General features: G+C 53.2%; 1 protein-coding gene across 4 annotated transcripts in view; it reads left to right on the top strand.

Moving 5' to 3' along the window:
- LTBP2 (latent transforming growth factor beta binding protein 2) overlaps nt 1–20,101 on the top strand; it is a 115,986-nt gene extending 95,885 nt beyond the window's left edge. Inside the window, exons 18-36 of one of the 4 annotated variants that reach the window (XM_010382641.2) lie at nt 1,282–1,401; nt 6,993–7,112; nt 8,144–8,266; nt 8,506–8,631; nt 9,002–9,127; nt 9,413–9,535; nt 9,636–9,761; nt 10,172–10,294; nt 10,960–11,091; nt 11,445–11,570; nt 12,077–12,220; nt 13,083–13,274; nt 13,396–13,479; nt 14,220–14,348; nt 14,670–14,807; nt 14,891–15,058; nt 15,344–15,625; nt 16,688–16,837; nt 17,247–20,101. In XM_010382641.2, coding sequence (XP_010380943.2) covers nt 1,282–1,401; nt 6,993–7,112; nt 8,144–8,266; nt 8,506–8,631; nt 9,002–9,127; nt 9,413–9,535; nt 9,636–9,761; nt 10,172–10,294; nt 10,960–11,091; nt 11,445–11,570; nt 12,077–12,220; nt 13,083–13,274; nt 13,396–13,479; nt 14,220–14,348; nt 14,670–14,807; nt 14,891–15,058; nt 15,344–15,625; nt 16,688–16,837; nt 17,247–17,392 — 2,678 coding nt within the window. In that variant the 3' untranslated portion in view covers nt 17,393–20,101. The remainder of the gene's footprint in view (nt 1–1,281; nt 1,402–6,992; nt 7,113–8,143; nt 8,267–8,505; nt 8,632–9,001; nt 9,128–9,412; nt 9,536–9,635; nt 9,762–10,171; nt 10,295–10,959; nt 11,092–11,444; nt 11,571–12,076; nt 12,221–13,082; nt 13,275–13,395; nt 13,480–14,219; nt 14,349–14,669; nt 14,808–14,890; nt 15,059–15,343; nt 15,626–16,687; nt 16,838–17,246) is intronic. The other 3 variants (XM_030930121.1, XM_030930122.1, XM_030930120.1) reach the window with 3 other exon arrangements.
- Nucleotides 20,102–20,891: the final 790 nt, after the last annotated feature.

Raw genomic sequence — 20,891 nt, 5'->3', positions numbered from 1 at the left:
ATAAGGACTCTGTGAAGTGTTTGTGTCAGTCCCAGTTTAAGGGGGAGAGTGGGAAGGTGAGGCCTTGATTAATTTGACTGTAGGGACAGGGGATGGGGACCCACAGGACCCAGAGGTGATGCATTAAACCAGTCCTTGAAATGGGGGCAGGGATTTGCTGGCCATCGTGAGGAAAGAGACTCCAGGTGGAAGCATTTGTGTGAACAAAGGCTTGGAGGTTGGACCACTGAAATCCGCAGTAGCTGAGGCTATACCAAGGGACTTGTGTGAATTAGCAAATACAGCAGAGCTGGGCCAGGTGGCAAAGGCCTTGTGAGCCAGGCTGCAAGCAGAACTGGAGGTAGCAGGGGTCTCTGGTAGGAGTTTAAGCAGGGGAGGGGCATAAGCGGGGTTGGGCTTTAGAGCCATGGTGGGACACCAACATACTTTGGAAAAATGACAGAAACCACACCCTACAGATCCATGGTTACCTAAAACACAATCCCTCACTGGCTCTTGGTTCCTAACCTTTAAGAAGGTCCTTAGGAAGGACTCTAGGAGTACAGGCACTGTGGTTCATGCCTATAATCCCAGCACTTTGGGAGGCCGAGGAGGGTGGATCACTTGAGGTCAGGAGTTCAAGACCAGCCTGGTCAACATAGTGAAACCTCATCTCTACTAAAAATACAAAATATTAGCTGAGTGTGGTGGCAGGCACTTGTAATTCCAGCTACTCAGGAGGCTGAGGCAGGAGAATAGCTTGAATCAGTGAGGCAGAGGTTGCAGTGAGCTGGAGGTTGCAGAGAGTCAAGATTGCGCCATTGCACTCCAGCCTGGGCAACAAGAGTGAAACTCCGTCTCAATCAATCAATCAATCAATCAATCAATGAAAGAAGGAAGGACAGACTCCAGGAGCATACCCAAAGGGGATATAGTGGGGCCAGGAGCAGAGTGGGAGTCCTTTTGGCCTCCGAAGGTTATACCATATGGACTGCTACCCCACCTCCAGACTAGCCCTTGCATGAGGGTGAGGAAACAGCTATAAGGATCCGCATGGATCCCCAGAGTAGCCTCCCCTGAGAGAAAGGAACTCAGGGTTATCAGGGGCCTGAGCTAGTTAATTTCAGACCCGGCCCAGGAGCCCCTCCAGCCAATTGTGGCTGCAACAAGCATGCCTTCCCTGCCCAGGCCTCAGCCTGGCATCCTTTGTCCTTGGCCTCTAGAAGGAATGCTCCAGGACCCCGCCCCCTCCACCATCCTGCAGGGCTGGCTGTGACTCAGGGCTTTTCTGTGTGTTCACAGATATCAATGAGTGTGAGCAGCCAGGGGTGTGCAGCGGGGGGCAGTGCACCAACACCGAGGGCTCATACCACTGCGAGTGTGATCAGGGCTACATCATGGTCAGGAAAGGACACTGCCAAGGTAAGGAATGGGAAGGAGGGAGGCGCCCTGCCACCCCACTACCCACCTCTCCCTCCCCACACACTGCCCACCACCAACGCGCCTTCTAGCTTGTCCCTGCCCCGGCCCCTTGATGCTGAGCCCACGCCTATGGACAGAGACACGTATGGGAATTTCTGAGCCCTTCCATCCCCTCAGTGATATTCTGGCATCCTGTCTGCCAGCTGCAGCAGGGGAGCATGAACAACTTTATCCCTGTGACACCTTAGGAACATCTCTGTAACCTCTGCCCTCTTGCCTTGAAAAAAAATGTGCTCTCCTCATGGGGCAGAGGAAGAGTCGGTGTGTCTGGGAGTGTCAGCCTTCTTGTTAGGCTTGTTAGATTGTGAGCTCCTGAGGGCTGGGCCATATCTTTAGATGGCCCATGCATGGACACCTGATAAGTACCCAATAAATGCTAGAGGGAGGAAGGAAGGAAGAAAGGGAGGAAAAGAGGGAGGGAGGGAGGGATGTTGGCTGGTCTGTCCCAGACCCAGCCAAAAGGTGCTGTGACACTGCTAACTGGTCTCAGACCCGCGCCTATCTCATGCCAGCTCTGAAGAGTGAAACTCCGTCTCAATCAATCAATCAATCAATGAAGGAAGGAAGGACAGACTCCAGGAGCATACCCAAAGGGAATATAGTAGGGCCAGGAGCAGGGTGGGAGTCCTTTTGGCCTCCGAAGGTTATACCATATGGACTGCTACCCCACCTCCCTGGCAGGTAGGTGGGGCAGCTCTGCTGCCACCACATCCCCGTCAGGCTGGGGTGTCACAGGCTTGTAGGAGGCCCAGGGTATATGCTTTTGAGACTGGCTGGGACAGGAAGAAATGAGGATAAATCCATCCAGGCGCAGTCCAAGAAGAACACGGCCCTGGGTCCAAGCTTAGGCTGAGACTCCTCCCAGCCTCTAGGTTTCCCTGGTTGGGACTTGCCTGCTTTCAGAAGGGCCTGGAAGTCAGAGTAAGAGCTTGTGTACTTTGTGAAAGGACAGCCTCCCTTCTCAATGCCACCACCATGGAAGCAAAGTCCAGAGAACCAAAGGAGAGAGGTGGCAGCAGGTGCAGGACAGACAGCTGTGCCTTCAGCCCCAGTGTATCACCTCCCAATGCCTCCCTCTTGGTCTTCCCCCTTTAAAACTCAGGCCTACCCATGACCAAAGCCAGAACCCACCTGCCTTGTCCTCCTTAGCACAACGGAGATAAGACAGCCTGGCATCTTCAGGAGAACAGAGAGTGATGGCACCCACCACTGACAGGTGCCTCCTGTGTCCCAGGTGGCTGGGTTAGGTCCTCAATAGATTACCTCATTTAAGCATCACAATGACGCTGTGAATTTGACATTAGACTTTATCAAAAAGAAAAGTAAAATGAGAGGAAATGAACCAAGAGAATACCAGAACATTAAAAGCATCAGGTTTAGGCTGGGTGCAGTGGCTCACACCTGTAATCCCAGCACTTTGGGAGGCCGAGGCAGGTGGGTCACTGGAGGTCAGAAGTTCAAGACCAGCCTGGCCAACATGGTGAAACCCCGTCTCTACTAAAAATACAAAAATTAGCCGGGCGTGATGGCACATGCCTGTAATCCTACCTACCTGGGAGGCTGAGGCAGGAGAATCACTTGAACCCAGGATGTGGAGGTTGCAGTGAGCCGAGATCACGCCACTGCACTCCAACTTGGGCAATAGAGTGAGACTCTATCTCAAAAAAACAAACAAACAAATCAGATTTATATTAACCAGTCTGTGTTAAGGGCACAGGGTCTGGTGCAGACAGGCTTGGGTTTGGCTTTTGACGCATGTCTGGAAATGGAACTGTAATGCCCATCTCAGAGATGTTTGTGAGCGTTGGATAAGCTAATGTATACAAAGTGCTAGGCACTGTCTGGCACATACAGACCCTGAGTAAGTAGGGGAAATGTTACCGTCAGAGGGTAGTTCTTTTTCATGTCCAGGCTCCCCCATAGCCCAGCCCTCTCCTTCCCTTCCCAAGGAAAGGTTCTAGACACACACCTCATCTGGGAGGTCAGGCAGAGTTCCTGGCCCAGGGCAGACACTCTGAGTCTGTTGAAAGAAAGAATGATGTAGCTCGCACACTTCTCCAGGTTTCCATCGGTAACCACAAACCCGGCCCATCACCCTGGGAGCCCAGTCAATTTCCTCTCCCTCTTTCTTCTTTCTCCAACTCAGAAACCACTCTCTCCACTGAAACTGAAAGTCTCTGGTGAAAGGCTGAGTGGTCTGGACAGAGGCCCGTCCAGCAGTCTCAATAGCATTTCCGACGTACCGGGACTCCAGGTTCCCACGGACAGGGGATTAGACTTCCCTGCAGACCGCCAGGGCCTTTCATGTCGCCCAGCCATAACCAAGGTCACCTGAGCTTCTGGCCCCTGCCTGAGTGCCTTCCCCACCCCCACCCCATGCTCTCACAAGCAGCAGAGGTGAATGTCTGTACATTTCCTCATCCAAAGGCTGATCTGTGGTTAGAGAAGCTCCAGGATTCTCCCAGCAAACCGACAGCAGCTTGGCAAGCTAGTCTCTGGAGTGATTGTTTCTATGGGCCCTTTGGGGTCTTTTCAGCAGCCTTATACCAAAAAGACGAAGAGTGAGGTTTGAGGCATACTCTCCCACTCTTTGGTCAGCAAACATTTGTTGAGCACCAGGTGTGTCGGCCTTGGGCTGGGAACACAGGAAGAAGACAGATGGCTCCAGGCTTCAAAGACAGAGTATTAAAACCCTCCAAAACACACCGTAATCTCAGATTAACATTCACACCCTAGGCCAGGCAGAAAAACTGGAATATTTCTGCATCCAGTGACTGGTTCCAGTCCAGGCACCAAGATGCTGGTGGGACAGCCTCAGGGTAGCTGGTGATAGAAGCTGCTTCATTCAGAATCTTCCTCTGGCTTCTTTGAATTGGCTTGGCTAATGGTTCAGTTATATTCGCTTCCACCCAGGAGAGCCCTTCTCTGGCTCAGGTGGAGTCTGAGGGGCTGCTTTCATCTTCTGTCCTCCCCCTCCCATTCACATGTGATCGTCACTGGCTGGGGCTCTGGTCTGAGGAAGGGAACCAGCAGCAGCCTGCCAAGATAGACAAGGTTATGCTGCGTTAACAAACAACACCTATCTTATTGACATAGCAGCCAAGTTTGTTTGTTTGTTTGTTTGTTTGTTTGTTTGTTTGTTTTGAGACAGAGTCTCTTGGCTCACTGCAACCTCCTCCCCGACTGGGTTTAAGCGATTCTCCTGCCTCAGCCTCCCGAGTAGCTGGGACTACAGGTGCCTACCACCACACCCGGCTAATTTTTGTATTTTTAGTAGAGATGGGGTTTCACCATTTTGGCCAGGCTGGTCTTGAACGCCTGACCTCAGGTGATCTGCCCATCTTGGCCTGCCAAAGTGCTGGGATTACAGGCGTGAGCCACCACACCCGGCAGCAGCCAAGCTTCTATCTCATCAGTGCCACATGTCCATTAGGGTCAGCTGGAGGCTCTGCCCCATGTTTCCTCATTGGAGATGTAGGCTAAAGGAATAGCCCAGTCTCTGTGGAAGAATAAAAGAGCACTCTGGAGCGTTGCACAAATTAAATGGTTTGGTCCATAAAATATCCATATCATACCCACTTACAGTTCATTGGCCCTCACTAGTCTCATGGCCCCACCCAACCACAAGGGACTAGGAGGCACCAGCTTACCATGGTCCAGAAAGTGGAGAGCTGGAATGCCACATGCATCCTAAATGCCCAGCATTAGGACACTACACACACCACCTCCAAGAGATGTACCCAGCATGTTTGGGGCAGGACAGACTTCAGGACCCTTTGTTCCTGGCAAACCTTGTCTCCTTCCCACATTGCCTGATCCCTGCAGGAAAGGTCCGAAGACTTCATTTTTCCTGGCATGGATTTAGGAGGAGCTTTGCCTCAATCTCGTTCTCTTCGTCCTGGAAGAGGTCATCCAGCATCCCTGAAACAGGGATTGTTGCTTATTCTCAGTGGCTTTGTCCATCCTCCTTCAAGTACCTCGGCCAAGGCCAACAGGTCATGGCACTAGCCTCTGTCTCTTGGGTGGCCAAAGTTAGTCATCTTGGATCCTTTATTTTCTCCATCTCTGTCTTTACAGAAGCCCTTAGAATAGTTAAGATGATATCACCACAACTCAAATAGGGGCTGGGGCACCTACTTGTGGCTGCCCTCTTGCCAGAGATGAGCCTTATCTCAGTGTCCCCAAGATTTTATGGGAATTGTGGGACTCTTCTTGCAGAGACCCACCTGAAAAACTACCTGCCCTGTGGCGATGTCCCTGTCTTCTGGACCCTCAGGCAGAAACTTTAGGCTTGAGAGGGTCCCAGTCCTCTGGGACAGAGGGCTTCGATGTGTCCTGACTTCTGGAAACCAAACAACCTTGGCGAGTACTCACTTTCACCCTCCACTTTAGGGTCCATGTCCTCTCCTGCAGTGACAGCTGCTGGCTTTAGTTCCTCTGCAGAAAGCCTGTTTTTGGACCCTAGGCCTGCCTCCCACACTTCCTCCATGGGTGCTGAGTAGGTCTTCCTCTGGGGCAGTAGGACCTCTAAATCTGCATAAGCTGGTATACTTCCTCTAGGAGAATGACAATTACCCATTTAGGAAGAAGAACCCCTCCTCTTTTCTTGGCCAATGGACCTGTTGTGAAGAGTGACCCAGAGCCTTGATACTCTGCCAGAGGGGCATAATGTCCTCCGGCAGTGTTGACTCAGAGTTCAGTCCCTGTGACAGGACCTCCCTCACTCAGTCCAGGTCCCCTGGATGCCTAGATGATGAAGCCCATGATATGCCAGGTTACATGGGGAAGAGCCCTCTCCACGGCTCCGGGGAGAACTAGCTCCCTCCTCTTCCTGTTGCCACTCTCCCTTCCTGGGTCCCCTCATCCCCTGGGTGTCCAGTTGGTGTCCAGGCTTACCCCTTCTGGCTGACTTTCCTGGATCTCACCAGCATGGGTGCCAGGATCCCTACGTGATTCTTGGCTGGAAGAAATGTCTGACAACTCTGCAGCAGAGAAGCTTTGCCGGCTCTACCCTGCAGTCTGCACTCAGCCTCAGGGCTGGTCTTGGCCATACCCAAGATTGGGGCTTCCTCCATGGTCCTCATTTCCTGCTGCAAGGAAGCCCAAGTTGCCTTCACTGCCCCTCTGATGATCTATTCTGGAGCCTCTGGAATCCAGTGAGCTGCTGTGCCAAGCACATCCCAGTAATGGTCACTGCTTATAAAGGATTAGGAATTCGCCAGGGGATAGATGAAAGCCCATCCCAAACCGTGGATCCTCTGACCCTCACACAGCTGGTGGTAACCACAGCCTACTGCACCCACCCAGGGAGTCTCCCTTTCTAATGTTTAAGTTCTTCCATCTCCCTCTTTTGTCCCGGACAGTGGGTGAGAGGTGGAGTTGGGAACACAGGGTAGCTGTCATTCTTTCTTAGTTTTTGTCTGTCCATCCCTTTCCCCAACTAAGGGCAGGGACAAGGATTTGCTGTGTCACAGACCTACCCATGTACTATGTTCCCAGGGATGACCAAGGGAGGGGCTGCTGTTTTGCAGATATCAACGAATGCCGTCACCCCGGTACCTGCCCTGATGGGAGATGCGTCAATTCCCCCGGCTCCTACACTTGTCTGGCCTGTGAGGAGGGCTACCGGGGCCAGAGTGGGAGCTGTGTAGGTGAGGGCTGCTGGCCAAGGCACTGAGCAGGCCATTCGGCCTGGGGACCTCTGGTTGAGCCCACACACGGAGAGGGAAAGAGGTGGGCAGAGGGAGGTGGCTTGGAGGCTGTTGTCCTCCATGATCTAGCTGGGTTCCCAGATGACGCTGGGCACAAGTCACTAGGGCTCTGCCCTCTGAATCAGCTAGGGTGGGGCCCTTTTCTGCTCATTGGCCATGTTCATTCTGGAGTGACTGCCCAAAGTCCCAGCAGCTTCTGTAGCTGAATCCTGTGGTGGAGCGAGGAGCCTAAGGGTCTTAGGATGGGGCCAGGCCCTTCTGCAGTTCCCAGGGAGGAGGGGTCTCCTGCTCTTCTGCATCTCAAAAGCAGCATCTAAACAGCCTGCCCACTGCACAGCGGGGTGCTCCTCCCTCAGAAGGGCAGCAGGTCTGCAGTAGGAGGCGTGTGCTCTTTTCCTGCAGCCCCCTCAGGAAGAAAGGCTCGGGGTTCAGAATGCTGGGAGGGACTGAGTGTTGAATAGACGCTTTGAGGCTCTGGAGAGGGCAGACGTTTCCCAGGCCCTCGAGGCTGCCACTCAGCCACCTCGGCATGACTGGCCTCTCTCCACACTGCCCGCCCACCCTCGGAAGCTGCTTGTTGGGTTGGGATCGTGGGTTGTTTGGTTGGCAGGTAGGAGGTCATGTAGGGTTCCTGGCACACACAGTGAGGGGAGTCAAGGGTCTTGGACACATCCCTCCAAGTATCCTCAGATGAGCCAAACCAGCCCCAGGGCTGGGGGACCTGGCCCCCTGCATGGGTACATGCAGAGTGCTCTGAGTTACTAGATAGGGCTGAAGTGAGCCCAGGGGATAGGTCGCCCTGCCCTGCCTAGGTGGGAGAAGGGAACATGGCCTCATGGCCTCCCCAGGGTGGCCTGCGGCTCCTCTGAAGGCTGGTTTCCTGGCCTCATAACTGAGATGCTTGGAGCTTGCCAGCGGGGGCTGCAGCAGGGGAGGAGGCCAGCCCACCATCTAGGACCTCTCTCCCACAGATGTGAATGAGTGTCTGACCCCCGGGGTCTGTGCCCATGGAAAGTGCACCAACCTAGAAGGCTCCTTCAGATGCTCCTGTGAGCAGGGCTATGAGGTCACCTCAGATGAGAAGGGCTGCCAAGGTACAGAGATGCTGAAGTACCCCTTCTCCACAGGCCAATCCAGCTTGTGGCTCCCTCTCCTCTGCACACCACGCTTGGCGCCCTGAATCCACCCCTAGCCTTGCATCCCTATCCACACTGACCTAACACATCCCTGCCCAGACCTGTCCTTCCCCCACCCCTGCCTACCCACCAGTCTCTGGCTGTCCTGGCCTGTCTGTCCTGCAGAGTCCCACACAGAATGCAATGCCCTGTTTCAGATGTGGACGAGTGTGCCAGCCGGGCCTCATGCCCCACAGGCCTCTGCCTCAACACGGAGGGCTCCTTCACCTGCTCTGCCTGCGAGAGTGGGTACCGGGTGAATGAAGACAGCACTGCCTGTGAAGGTAACCCTGGGGAGGCAGTGGAAGGGGACAGAATATAGGCCGTCTTACCTCCCGAAGAACACTTCATTTGTCCCCAGTTTGGGGCTGATGTCGAGGGGCTCCAGACTAGGCTAGAGGACCCCATACATGGACTTGGCCCCAACAAGAGCTTATATTATCATAATCCCCAAGTTCAGAGTGAGGACAGGAGGAAAAGCCAGTCACAGAGACAAGAGGGAAGCTGAGGGCAGGGCTGCCCCGGGAGTGTTCTAGGGAGGGGGTTTTAGGAAACCTCCCAGGGGCTCAGAAAGGGAGGCCACGGTGAGGTTCCTGCATTGCCCAGGGAGTGGGAACCCTCCTAGGTCCCCAGGTGAGCACTGTCTGTCTGCAGACCTAGATGAGTGTGCCTTCCCGGGAGTCTGCCCCTCGGGAGTCTGCACCAACACGGCTGGCTCCTTCTCCTGCAAGGACTGTGATGGGGGCTACCGGCCCAGCCCCCTGGGTGACTCCTGTGAAGGTATGAGCCTCCATGTGGGAGAGGACACAAATGGGATGCTCCTCTGTCAGGGCCATGGTGAAGCCCAGCAGGTGGGGGGCTGCTGGGGCTGGAGGAGCTGCCATCATCCCGCTCCCCAAGAGTCGCTCATGAGCTTCTCCCAGCTGTGCTGCCTCACGAGGGGATGGTGCCCCTGTGGGTCCAGCTCTGCAGGCAGGTGACAGGTCCTCTGGAAACCTCTCCCTTGGCTCCTGTCCTTGGGAGGTGCTGCCATCAGCTGTCTTCCTCCCCTGTGTGGCCCTGCAGATGTGGATGAGTGTGAAGACCCCCAGAGCAGCTGCCTGGGAGGGGAATGCAAGAACACCGCAGGCTCCTACCAGTGCCTCTGTCCCCAGGGCTTCCAGCTGGCCAATGGCACCCTGTGTGAGGGTGAGTGACCCAGGTCACCCTACTGGGGTTGGGGGACATGAGTGTGTGGGGAGGCAGGCACATCCCCAGCAGACACCCACTCCCCATCTTTTCCCTGCAGATGTGAACGAATGCATGGGGGAGGAGCACTGCGCACCCCACGGCGAGTGCCTCAACAGCCACGGGTCTTTCTTCTGTCTGTGCGCACCCGGCTTCGTCAGCGCAGAGAGGGGCACCAGCTGCCTGGGTGAGAAGCCAGCACAGCTACCTCTACCGGCCAGGAGCATGGGCACTAGAGGCTAAGACTAGAGCAGTGTCCCTTTTAATACCAGTACCGAAAGCAAGTGCTCACGGCCCTGCCCAGGGAGGAGAAGATGGGAGCGAAGAGTGATGTGAGGGAGCCCGGTGCTCAGGGAGGGAGGGACTCAGTCTCTCACCAGGGCCTCCCCACGACGTTGACAGCAGGCAACTCCAAACTCCGAGTGTCACTTCTCCCCTTTACAGAGCTTCAGTTCTGGCCTCTGGCTTCCAGCCCTTTCCTACATAAGCCACTCCCTGACTCTCCTGTGGGCTCCTCAGGGCCCAGAGGAAGGTACACAGGACCCTAACAGGGAAGGGACCCATGGCTGGGTCTGCTGACAGCCATCTCTACTGTAGATGTGGACGAGTGTGCCGCCACAGACCCGTGTCTGGGAGGGCACTGTGTCAACACCGAGGGCTCCTTCAACTGTCTGTGTGAGACTGGCTTCCAGCCCTCCCCAGAGAGTGGAGAGTGTGTGGGTAAGGGCTCTGGGGGGAGGGGACAGGGCTCTGCCCACGTCTGCCCATCTCTACCCTGCCTGGTCCTCAGCTCCCGTGGAGCAGAGCACTTTCCACAGATGCAGTGTCCAACAAATAGTGCATGTATTGAGACTCAGGGCTCAGGGGCTCTCCAAGGATGACAAAATGAAGACAACCAGCATCTTTGTGCTGGCAGAGCACACAATCTAGTTTTAAAGGCCAAATTGATTCAATAGACATTAAACACCTGCTATGCTCAATGTCTTTTGCTAGGACAAATAGACAGTTATGGACGATCTTGAAATTGAGGAAAGGAGACAGATATGAAGACAGCTCTCTGTAATACACTTTGCTGAAGGCTTCATGTAAAGAGAAGTACAGTGCTATGCTCGTAGGGATAGAAGACAGATGGGGCGGCAGAGGAAAGGGAGTGTCACAGAAGGCTAGGAGCTCACTGCTTCCTAAATAGCATACGGTTCTCTTCCCAGATGCTCAGCCCTGCAGGGGCAGGGGAAATTGTCCTGACCTTGATGTGCTGGGGTTGGGATGAGCACAGTCATTTGGAACAGATCAAGAACCCTGGAGGTTGTGGGGCTTGACCCTGTGGGACCAGAGCAATGACCTGGCCACCTCTGTCCTCTCTCATGGCATGGCTCTGGGGACAGATATCGACGAGTGTGAGGACTACGGAGACCCAGTGTGTGGCGCCTGGAAGTGTGAAAACAGCCCTGGCTCCTACCGCTGCGTTCTGGGCTGCCAGCCTGGCTTCCACATGGCCCCGAACGGAGACTGCATTGGTGAGTAGGGAGGGAGGAGAGAGAAGAGAGAAGGCTGATTTGGATTTTTTTTTTTTGGATTCCCTATTTTTCATATATTGAGCGAGACATGATTTTCTCCTGCGGACACGATTTTTTGCAGCTGATTGTAGTTTGTATATTTTCCATCCAGCAGAGCTTACGAAAAATGCCACAGGATTGTGAATGTTAGGGTTTTCTTATCCCTAACAGGGTTGAGAGGCTGCTTTTCACAGGTCTTGGTGCTAATAAGCCGAATAAGTATTTTCAGCAGAGAACGAGAGAGTGTGCGTGTGTGTGAGAGAGTGCACACGCACACACACACACCCTCTACTGTGGTTCCCACTGTCCTGCAGACATAGACGAGTGCACCAACGACACCATGTGTGGCAGCCATGGCTTCTGTGACAACACTGACGGCTCCTTCCGCTGCCTCTGTGACCAGGGCTTCGAGATCTCTCCCTCAGGCTGGGACTGTGTGGGTGAGGAGCCTGTGGGCTACCCACGGTCTAGGCCAGGGAAGGGAAGGCCCAGGGGTCCTCCTCCTGGACTGGTCCTGGTCACGTGGCTCCATCATGGGTCCTCAGAGCATGGGCAAGGGAGGCTTCAAAGGAGAGAGAGACTTCAACTCCCCACCCAGGGGCATGTGGGCCGGGTGGGTAAGGGGAAGCACAGCTGCACTCTGCCAGCAGGACAGCAGGTGTCCTCAAGCCTTAGGGCCTCAGGAGGCAGGAGGTTTGGAGAATGTGCACTGAGGGGTAACCCTTCCTCTTTGCGTACTTCTGTGACTGTTTGCTGCCACTCCTCTCCTTCTCTCTCCCTTCCCATGCCCTCTGTCCATCGGTTCCTCCTCCCCGCAAATCTATACTCACTCTTGCTTCTTCCCCAAGGCCTAGCCTGCTTCTTTTGGGGGCAGTGGGCCGGAGTCAGGGTCAGGGGGCACAGGCTGCCTCTTTTCTGCCCATTAGCCTGTTCTCACACCTGGCAGATGTGAACGAGTGTGAGCTTATGCTGGCGGTGTGTGGGGCCGCGCTCTGTGAGAATGTGGAGGGCTCCTTCCTGTGCCTCTGCGCCAGTGACCTGGAGGAGTACGATGCCCAGGAGGGGCACTGCCGCCCACGGGGGGCTGGAGGTGAGGCCTGGGAGATGCATTATCCATGGCGACTCGGCGATTTACAGAGAGCGTGTCCCTCTGCATCCCTCTTCTAGCCTCTAGCCACTGAGGGGGACACTGGGCCAGGGCCTGGGGCAGCATAGGGAGGTACAGGTGGGGCCTGGTGCATGGAGGGGTGAGGAGGCTGAGGGCCACGTGCAGTGAAACCAGGACGATCCTAGAGAAGGCTCAGGAAACCCTGCTGCTGACTTAGGATGACCCCAGGGACCACAGATTGAGCCTTGGAGGGACCCTGAATCCATCTAATCCCTGGGAACCTTCTGGATGAGATAGGACTTGAAGCTGAACTAAACTGGGCTCTCCCTTTCCCACTTCCCACCCCACCCGAGAGCTACTGGGTTCAGCCTCTCGCGCCAGGCTGGACTAGGACTCAGCCGGCTTTCACTGCCTTGGGGGAAAGTGAGGGAGACAAGGAAGAGTGGAAGGGCTGGGGTACCTGTGAAGCAGAATGGACCACAGAGCTGCCCATGTGGCATGCCAGGGACGGGGGCAGCCCATCACAGGGAGACAGGCGGGGTGATGTACTGCAAAGAGCAGGGGCTTCGGTGAGGAGGGATTGGGGTCAGATCCCTGCCGCACTGCTTAATAGTTTAATCACACAGTGGTGGTGAGGCCCTAAGCCTCTCTAAGCCTCAATTTCTTGAGTTGACAATTAGGCCACTTCTTAGGGTTGTCGAGAGCATCGGTGAGGTAATACAGGTAACAGCATTTTTTCCACTGTAAAGTGCTACACAAATGTTAAATTTAAGACATAAAGTGAAGGACTATTGACCCCTCAGAGGGTCATGAACACACAGTAGCGAGCATCTGTCACGCACAGGTCAGAGTATCCCTGAGGCCCCAACGGGGGACCATGCCCCTGCCCCCACCCGCATGGACTGCTACTCTGGGCAAAATGGCCATGCGCCCTGCTCCAGCGTCCTGGGCCAGAACACTACGCAGGCCGAATGCTGCTGCACCCAGGGCGCTAGCTGGGGAGAAGCCTGTGACCGCTGCCCGTCTGAGGACTCAGGTAAGGCCCCAAGGGTTCCAGATCCTCGAAGGGTCAGCTCTGCAAGGTGACACGGAAAGAAGGGGAGAGAGGAAGGGGGCAAGGCCCTCCCCACTCTGAGCTGAAGCGCCTCTCTACATAGCTGAATTCAGCGAGATCTGCCCGAGTGGAAAAGGCTACATTCCTGTGGAAGGAGCCTGGACGTTTGGACAGACCATGTACACAGGTAACCTCCTGCTCCATCCTCTGCCCCAAACTCCATTCACCTGAATGGGCCCTAGCCTGCTCCTCCACAGGGTTCCTGGGGAAGTTCTGCATCCAGCCCTGGCCTCCCAGGTTGCCTCCACCTTTTCTGTCCCAGGGCTGACTCCCTGCAGAGTGTTAGCTGGAAGTTCTGACCCAAGCTGCTCTTGGAGTGTCCACGTGAGCCTCACCTTAGTTTCCCTACTCTCCCAAGGCTGCACCTCCAGAAACAAACTATGATGCCTTGACTAACTGTCACCCCCAGCCACATGTGGGCACAGGGACAGAGTGGAGAGCACTGCTCTGGAGGCCAGAGGCTACGCTCATCTCCCTGGCCGCACTGATGAGGCCGGACACTCTGGGGAACCCACACTCACAGTAGGGTGGTCCAGGTACTGTGCCCCTCAGCACCCTAGTCCTGAAGCTAGTCCTGAGAAGGAAAGATGGAGACAGACACTGCTTTCCTTGGGTGCTGGCTACGCGCTGCACACTTTTTTGAGCACCTCACACATATTAACACCTTTTCATCCTTATTACAACTCTAAGAGGTTAAGGAGCATGTAGGAACCAGAGGCAAGGCAAACTTAAACAACTTGCCCAAAGCCACCCAGCTAGTAAGTGGCAGAGCTGGGATCAAACCCAGCCTGGCTTTGGATTCCCTGCTCTAGGTACCCTTCATACTGCCTCTCACCTTCCTCTCACCTCAGCTCTGCCCTTCCACAGATGCGGATGAGTGTGTGATATTCGGGCCTGGTCTCTGTCCGAACGGCCGGTGCCTCAACACTGTGCCTGGCTATGTCTGCCTGTGCAATCCCGGCTTCCACTACGATGCTTCCCATAGGAAGTGTGAGGGTGAGGACACACATGATCCCTGCCCCCACCCCAGGCCCACAGCTGAATAATGGCCCACCCAGCCCCTGCCAGCCAGTCCCATTATTGCTGAGAGTCTCCCTTCCTAGGGAGGCCACCCACTGCAGCAGGCTGGTCCCAGGTGAAGGAGCTCTGGGTTGTCAGAGATTGTCCCCAGGGAGGGGCCTTCCAGGCTGAGCTGGGTTGAGGGGAGGGAGGCAGGGCACTAACTCTTCATTATCAGTGATAGGAAAACCCCCTTCCCTGAGGGTGGCCGGTGGACAGGCCACTTTGGCATCACCCCACCCTTTCCTGCCTCCCCAGATCATGATGAGTGCCAGGACCTGGCCTGTGAGAATGGCGAGTGCGTCAACACGGAGGGCTCCTTCCACTGCTTCTGCAGCCCCCCGCTCACCCTGGACCTCAGCCAGCAGCGCTGCATGAACAGCACCAGCAGCACGGGTGAGTGGGCCTGAGCGTGGGGCAGCAGGAGAAGGGGACCTGGGCTGGGGGGTCTCATGTGCCTCCGTGCCCTGTGCCACCAGAGGACCTCCCTGACCACGACATCCACATGGACGTCTGCTGGAAAAAAGTCACCAATGATGTATGCAGTGAACCCCTGCGTGGGCACCGCACCACCTACACGGAATGCTGCTGCCAGGACGGCGAGGCCTGGAGCCAGCAGTGTGCTCTGTGTCCCCCCAGGAGCTCTGGTGAGGGGGAGCAAAGGGGAGACCCTGCAGGGCTGGGCCAGGCCCCAGGGAGGGGGATGCCCTCACCTTGGAAGGGGGATCTAGAAAGAAGTAGCAGAGCAATCAGGCCCTGTCTTCCATCCCTGCTGTTTGGGGACAAAGTAGGGCAGTGGAGAGGTGGGGAGAGGAATGCTGCCAGGATCTCCCAGAGGGTACCAGTCGTTGCATGCTCCCAGAGACAAAGCCAACCAGGCTTTAGCTGGCAGGAGCTGGAACCTGGCTCCCTCTCTCCCTCCTCCCTGACAGAGGTCTATGCTCAGCTGTGCAACGTGGCTCGCATTGAGGCAGAGCGGGAGGCCGGGGTCCACTTCCGGCCAGGCTATGAGTATGGCCCCGGGCCTGATGACCTGCACTACAGCATCTATGGCCCAGACGGGGCCCCCTTCTACAACTACCTGGGCCCTGAAGACACCGTGCCTGAGCCTGCCTTCCCCAACACAGCCGGCCACCCGGGAGACCGCACACCCATCCTTGAGTCTCCTTTGCAGCCCTCAGAACTCCAGCCCCACTACGTGGCCAGCCATCCAGGTCTGTGTTGCTGCAAAAATGGGGAAGAGGTGGGCAGCAAAGCTGTTTCACTTGCGTCTCCTCCACCTGCTAGTTGTCTTGCCAGCAGGGTGAGGACTGGGAAGGGGAAAGACACACCAAGCCAGAGGTCCCCGTTCACAGCTCGCTCGAGACAAGTACATACGCCCAGGTCCGACCCTAACCACCCCGTCATAAACTATCACAGGGACACAAAAAGGTACAGGACACTGCCCCTATCCCAACCAACCTACAAGCTTCCTGTGGGGACTGAGCGAGAGAAAGCTGTTCGCTGCAGTCTTTTTCTCCCTCCACGCCACCTACAGGCTGCAGAAGAACCTGCTCTAAGGACACCCAGCATTCACACTTGTGACCTGAAATGTGGATTAACGTTTTCTAAGGACTTTAAAGGCCCACTGTGATGACTCGGTTTGTGAATGGTGTGATCCAAACACTCAGGCCTTGGAGTCTAATGAGGAAGTCAGGCCTAGCACTGTGCAATGCACACAGTATCCACCACAGGCAAAGCTATCACATCAAACTAAGACCATCCTGCTGGGCAGGGTGGGGCGTTTTCCATGGGGTGAAGGGGTGCTTAGAGAGTGAAGAGGGTTAGGGAGATCTGGTCGACTTTTTGCTTTGTGTTGAGCGAGACCCTTCTGCTACCAATTGTTTCCCACTCCCCAAAACACAATGTGAAGATTTAAACAAAACACCTCACCCCATCCCCACGTCCAAACCCAAAAACTATGTAACAACACACTCCCCCACCCACCAAACCTCAGCAGGAGCCGGGCATTGTGGAAGCAGCAAGTCTCAGCCTCCCTGGAGCCCTCATTTAAAGCCCAGAGCACTTCTCCCCATCTAAAATGACACACACTTTTTTTTCCCCAAGAGTACTGCCTTTTGTTCTAGCATCTTTCCATGAGATTTTATTATCCTTTCTGCCCCCACCCCTAAAGTTCCACAGGGGCACCCTTTGTCCAGGAGGGCGAGGGTCCCAGCATTAGGGAGAGTTTGGACACAGGCCTCAGCCTCCTTCTCTCTCTGATTCCCTCCTCCCAGAGGCCCCAGCCGGCTTCGAAGGGCTTCAGGCAGAGGAATGCGGCATCCTGAACGGCTGTGAGAATGGCCGCTGTGTGCGCGTGCGGGAGGGCTACACCTGCGACTGTTTTGAGGGCTTCCAGCTGGATGCGGCCCACATGGCCTGCGTAGGTGAGTAGAATTCTGATGGAGGAGTCAGGCTGGCCCACTGCCCACAGAGACGCCTGAACTCAGGAAGGCTGCAAGAGCCACTGCTGCCTCCTAGTGGGGCTTTCTGCGTCAGGCTGGGAGAGAAGAAAGCGCCAAAGGAAGGTCTAATTGCGTGCTTTGGAAAGCCACTTCCGTGCAGGTTCCCAAACAAAAGACAAAGACAAGAGAGCACGGTCTTGGGCATGGTATGAGCTTGCTGCCCCCTGCTTTGTCCTTGAGTTGCTTGGCTTTGGGAAGTGACTTCAGCCTCTGGCTGTCACACTTAGGGTTTCACTCCAGAACAGGGGCCAGGGCTTAGTAACCAGAGCGGTGGAGGCAGCCAGCAGAGGCACTTGGGCTCCCTACAGCTCTCCCCTTTGTTTCCTCTTAGATGTGAATGAGTGTGATGACTTGAACGGGCCTGCTGTGCTCTGTGTCCACGGTTACTGCGAGAACACAGAGGGCTCCTACCGCTGCCACTGCTCCCCAGGATATGTGGCCGAGGCAGGCCCCCCGCACTGCACTGCCAAGGAGTAGCAGTCAGTGGTCAGTGTGGCAACTACTTGGAAATGGCCTCCAGTCACAGGCAGGGGCCTTGAGGATGATTTCCTAGCTGGGAAGACACTGCGACATCAGGCCAGAGGTTCCCAATCAGCCTCGCCTGCTTTCATCTCTCCCAGCTTAGCCTCTGGCTGTAAGCTTCGGTCACTGCCTCCGTGCCCTTGCTTGGCTCAAGCACCACCAATCACTTTAATGCTTCAGCCACCGCATGAGGCCCTGTCCACCACCTTTCCTGGCCTTGCTATCGGATGCTTAACAAAGGATGGCCCTCATCCACCCTCCCAAGCTGTGCAAGCATGCAAGGCCCTGTGGCCTCACACTGCAGACACCCCTTTCCAGCCACAATCCACCATCATCCTGATGATCCCACAACTGGGACAGAGGCTACATCTGCCCTAGGGAGGTCCTTCAAAATCTGTGGAGCAAGAAAGGATTTGGGGAAGCTTGGGGACTGACTCCAGCGCCTCCCAAGAACCATCACCACCACTCAGCCAATCTGTTCTGGGCCCTGATTTTGCCACACCTCCAACCTGTAGCCCATTCTCTGACCCCAAGGAGTGACAGAAGATCCCTTCACTTAGAGAAGCAAGACTGATATTAGCTTGTTGAGTGTAAGAGACACAAATAAAGAAAAAAGAGCTGGGGAAAGCAGCAAGAGGACATTATGAAAAATATGTGGAGTTGATAAGAAAGGGGAGCCAAGGCTTTATATGTCTAAAGAAAATATTCAGTAGCTGTAAACATTCAAAATCCGCCCAGTGATAGCCCGTGTGCACCAGCAGCAAGGGCTGCCACGGGATAGAGTACCCATCTACAAAGACCTCTGTTACATAAACACTGCTGCTTACAGGAAACAAACCTCTTCTGGGCTCTCCTTTTGTGAAAACCAGTTTGATGTGCTAAAAGTAAAAAGTCTATTTTCTAGTGTGGTCTTGTTCAGAAGAAGCCAGATTTCTAATATTGTTTTTCCCCTCTACTTAGAAGCCCCTGCCCCTTTCCCTTCAGAAAACGATGGCAGGCATTCCTCTGAGTTTACAAGCAGAGACTCACACCAGCCCAAACTAGCTGGGAGTTCAGAACCATGGTGGAATAAAGAAATGTACATGCGGTCTCTTCTGTTCTTGTTTTTATTTCATATCAAATCAAATTTCTTTACCATGTTGGCTAAGTCTAAATATTAGAGATGAGGCTGTGCCTACTCCCTGGCCAGCTCTGCTGATAGCCTATGATAGATTCCAATGGGAAATTACTCTTTACTATTAAAAGACAAGGAAAGCTCTGACTTTGCACTTCTCTGATGAATGGCAGTGTAAATGAACAAGGCTCCATGTGACTGGAGCATGGAAGTGAATGCTACTTTCTTAATTTAATCTGCCCTAGCCTACCTGCTCCTCTGATTATTAGCCATCACATAACTTACTGAATGCTTGCCATGTGCCAGGCACTGTGCTGAGTGCCATACATACATTCCATTTAATTATCCAATAACCCTACTTACTATTGTTTATTCTCAATTTACAGGTGAGGAAATTGAGACACGAAAGCTTAAATAATTTGCTCTATGTCCCTATACTAATTGAGATGTTTTCAGCAGACAAAACTAAATCACTCTTACACATGTAAAAATATTCTTTCACTCATAATAAAACAAATGCAACTTAAAATCATACTGAGATCCTTTTTAAAACTGTCAGATTGGCAAATATCAAAAAGCTTGTTGAGACTCCTAGCTGGCAAGCATGTGGGAAATAGGCACTCTCATAATTGCTGCCAGAAGTACATATTGAAGAGGACAATATGGCAATGCCCTTCAAAATTATAAAAGCACTAATTCTTTGATCCAGTAATTTCCACTTCTAGGAACTTAACCTTCAGATATATTTTCACCAGATATAAAATGACATGTAAGAAGTTATTACTGCATCATTTGTAATAGCAAAAGATTAGAAAAAATTGCTATGGAACCCTTAAAAAAGGTGGCTGTAAATTCCTTAAGAAAGATATCCAAAACAAATTAAGGGAAAAAGGGGGTTGCATAACAGCGTGTAACATAACACTGTCTGTCTAAAGAATGGGGAAAGAGAAGCGGTTGTCTGTTCACCTCATCCTTGCCACTTCGCCTTATACCTCACCATTCGGAGAACTTCTTACCATCCCCCAAATATATCCTGCTGGCACTACACCTTCATAACTGCTGTTCCCACTGCCCCCACAACACTCCAATCTTCGCCCAACCTTGAGATATTGCATGCATATGTACATATTTCCTTTGTTTAAAACACAAATAGCATACTATGCATGCTGTTCTGCACTTTGCTTTTTTTTTTTTTTGCTTTATACTTGCAAGTAGAGCTGCCTCATTTCATTTTATAGCTGTATACTATTCCATTGAATGGATAAACCATTAATTTATTTAATCAGTCCCTTATTGACAGACATTTCCATTGTTTTCTGTCTTTTGCTATAAATAATGCTGTAATGAATATTCTTGTGCATATTTCACATTAATTTATGGGATTATATCTGCAGGATAAATTCTTAGAAACAATGGTGGTTTGTGGGAAGGGTGACAGGGTGGATAGGTACAGGATTGGGAGACTTTTCGCTGTATCTCCTTTTGTATTCTTTTGAATTTTGTACCAGATGTATCACCTATTCAAAAAAAATAAAATATTTTTAAATACAGTTGCTGGCCACAGATTGCTTAAATGCTCCCTCTCTTTATATATTTATCTGACTATAATTTACAACTAAAGCCAGGTGCTAATTATGTCAAAATTCCATAACACAAATTTCTGTTAGGCAGCCCTGTGGCATTTTTATGAAGAATGGCAGATACGGATTTTTAAAAGAGCAATCATAAACATCAGTGCTAGATATGAAGAAAAATAGAAGAGATTCCTTCCATTCAGACAAACATGCAGTGAACAGTGTTAGGCCCTGCCCAAAGCCGGCTGCGCAACATTAGCTTCTGTACCATCATGATCAGCGCTGCCCACTTCCCTATACCAGGTTGATCCTGCCAAATGCCACCCCTGCACTCTAATGCTTTATAACAAACGACAAAAGAACAGAGCTCGATTCTCAGAGGTTATAGAAAGAGTCTTCCTGAACACCTACTTTAGTAGTCCTTCCTAATCTTTTACTTCTTAACTTCTTTTCTCCTATTCCTTGTAATCAGTCAACATTCTCATACCAAGAAACTATGGGTGGGTCAGGCTGGGTGGCTTGCACCTGTAATACTGGCACTTTGGGAGGCTGAGGCAGGAGGATTGCTTGAGCCCAGGAGTTCGAGACTCCTGTGCAACATGGTGAAACCCCATCTCTACAAAAAATACAAAAAGTAGCTGGGCTTGGTGGTATGGCCTGTAGTCCTAGCTACTTGCAGGGGCTGAGGTGGGAGGATTGTTTAAGCCTGGGAGGTAGAGGCTGCACCTCTGCACTCCAGCCTAGGAGACAGATTGAGACCCTGCGT

The sequence above is a fragment of the Rhinopithecus roxellana genome, chromosome 5, assembly GCF_007565055.1.
Source record: "Rhinopithecus roxellana isolate Shanxi Qingling chromosome 5, ASM756505v1, whole genome shotgun sequence".
In the NCBI taxonomy this organism is placed as follows: domain Eukaryota; kingdom Metazoa; phylum Chordata; class Mammalia; order Primates; family Cercopithecidae; genus Rhinopithecus; species Rhinopithecus roxellana.
The sequence above is the reverse complement of the archived record's forward strand: the minus strand, read 5'-3'. Positions and strand labels throughout refer to the sequence as shown.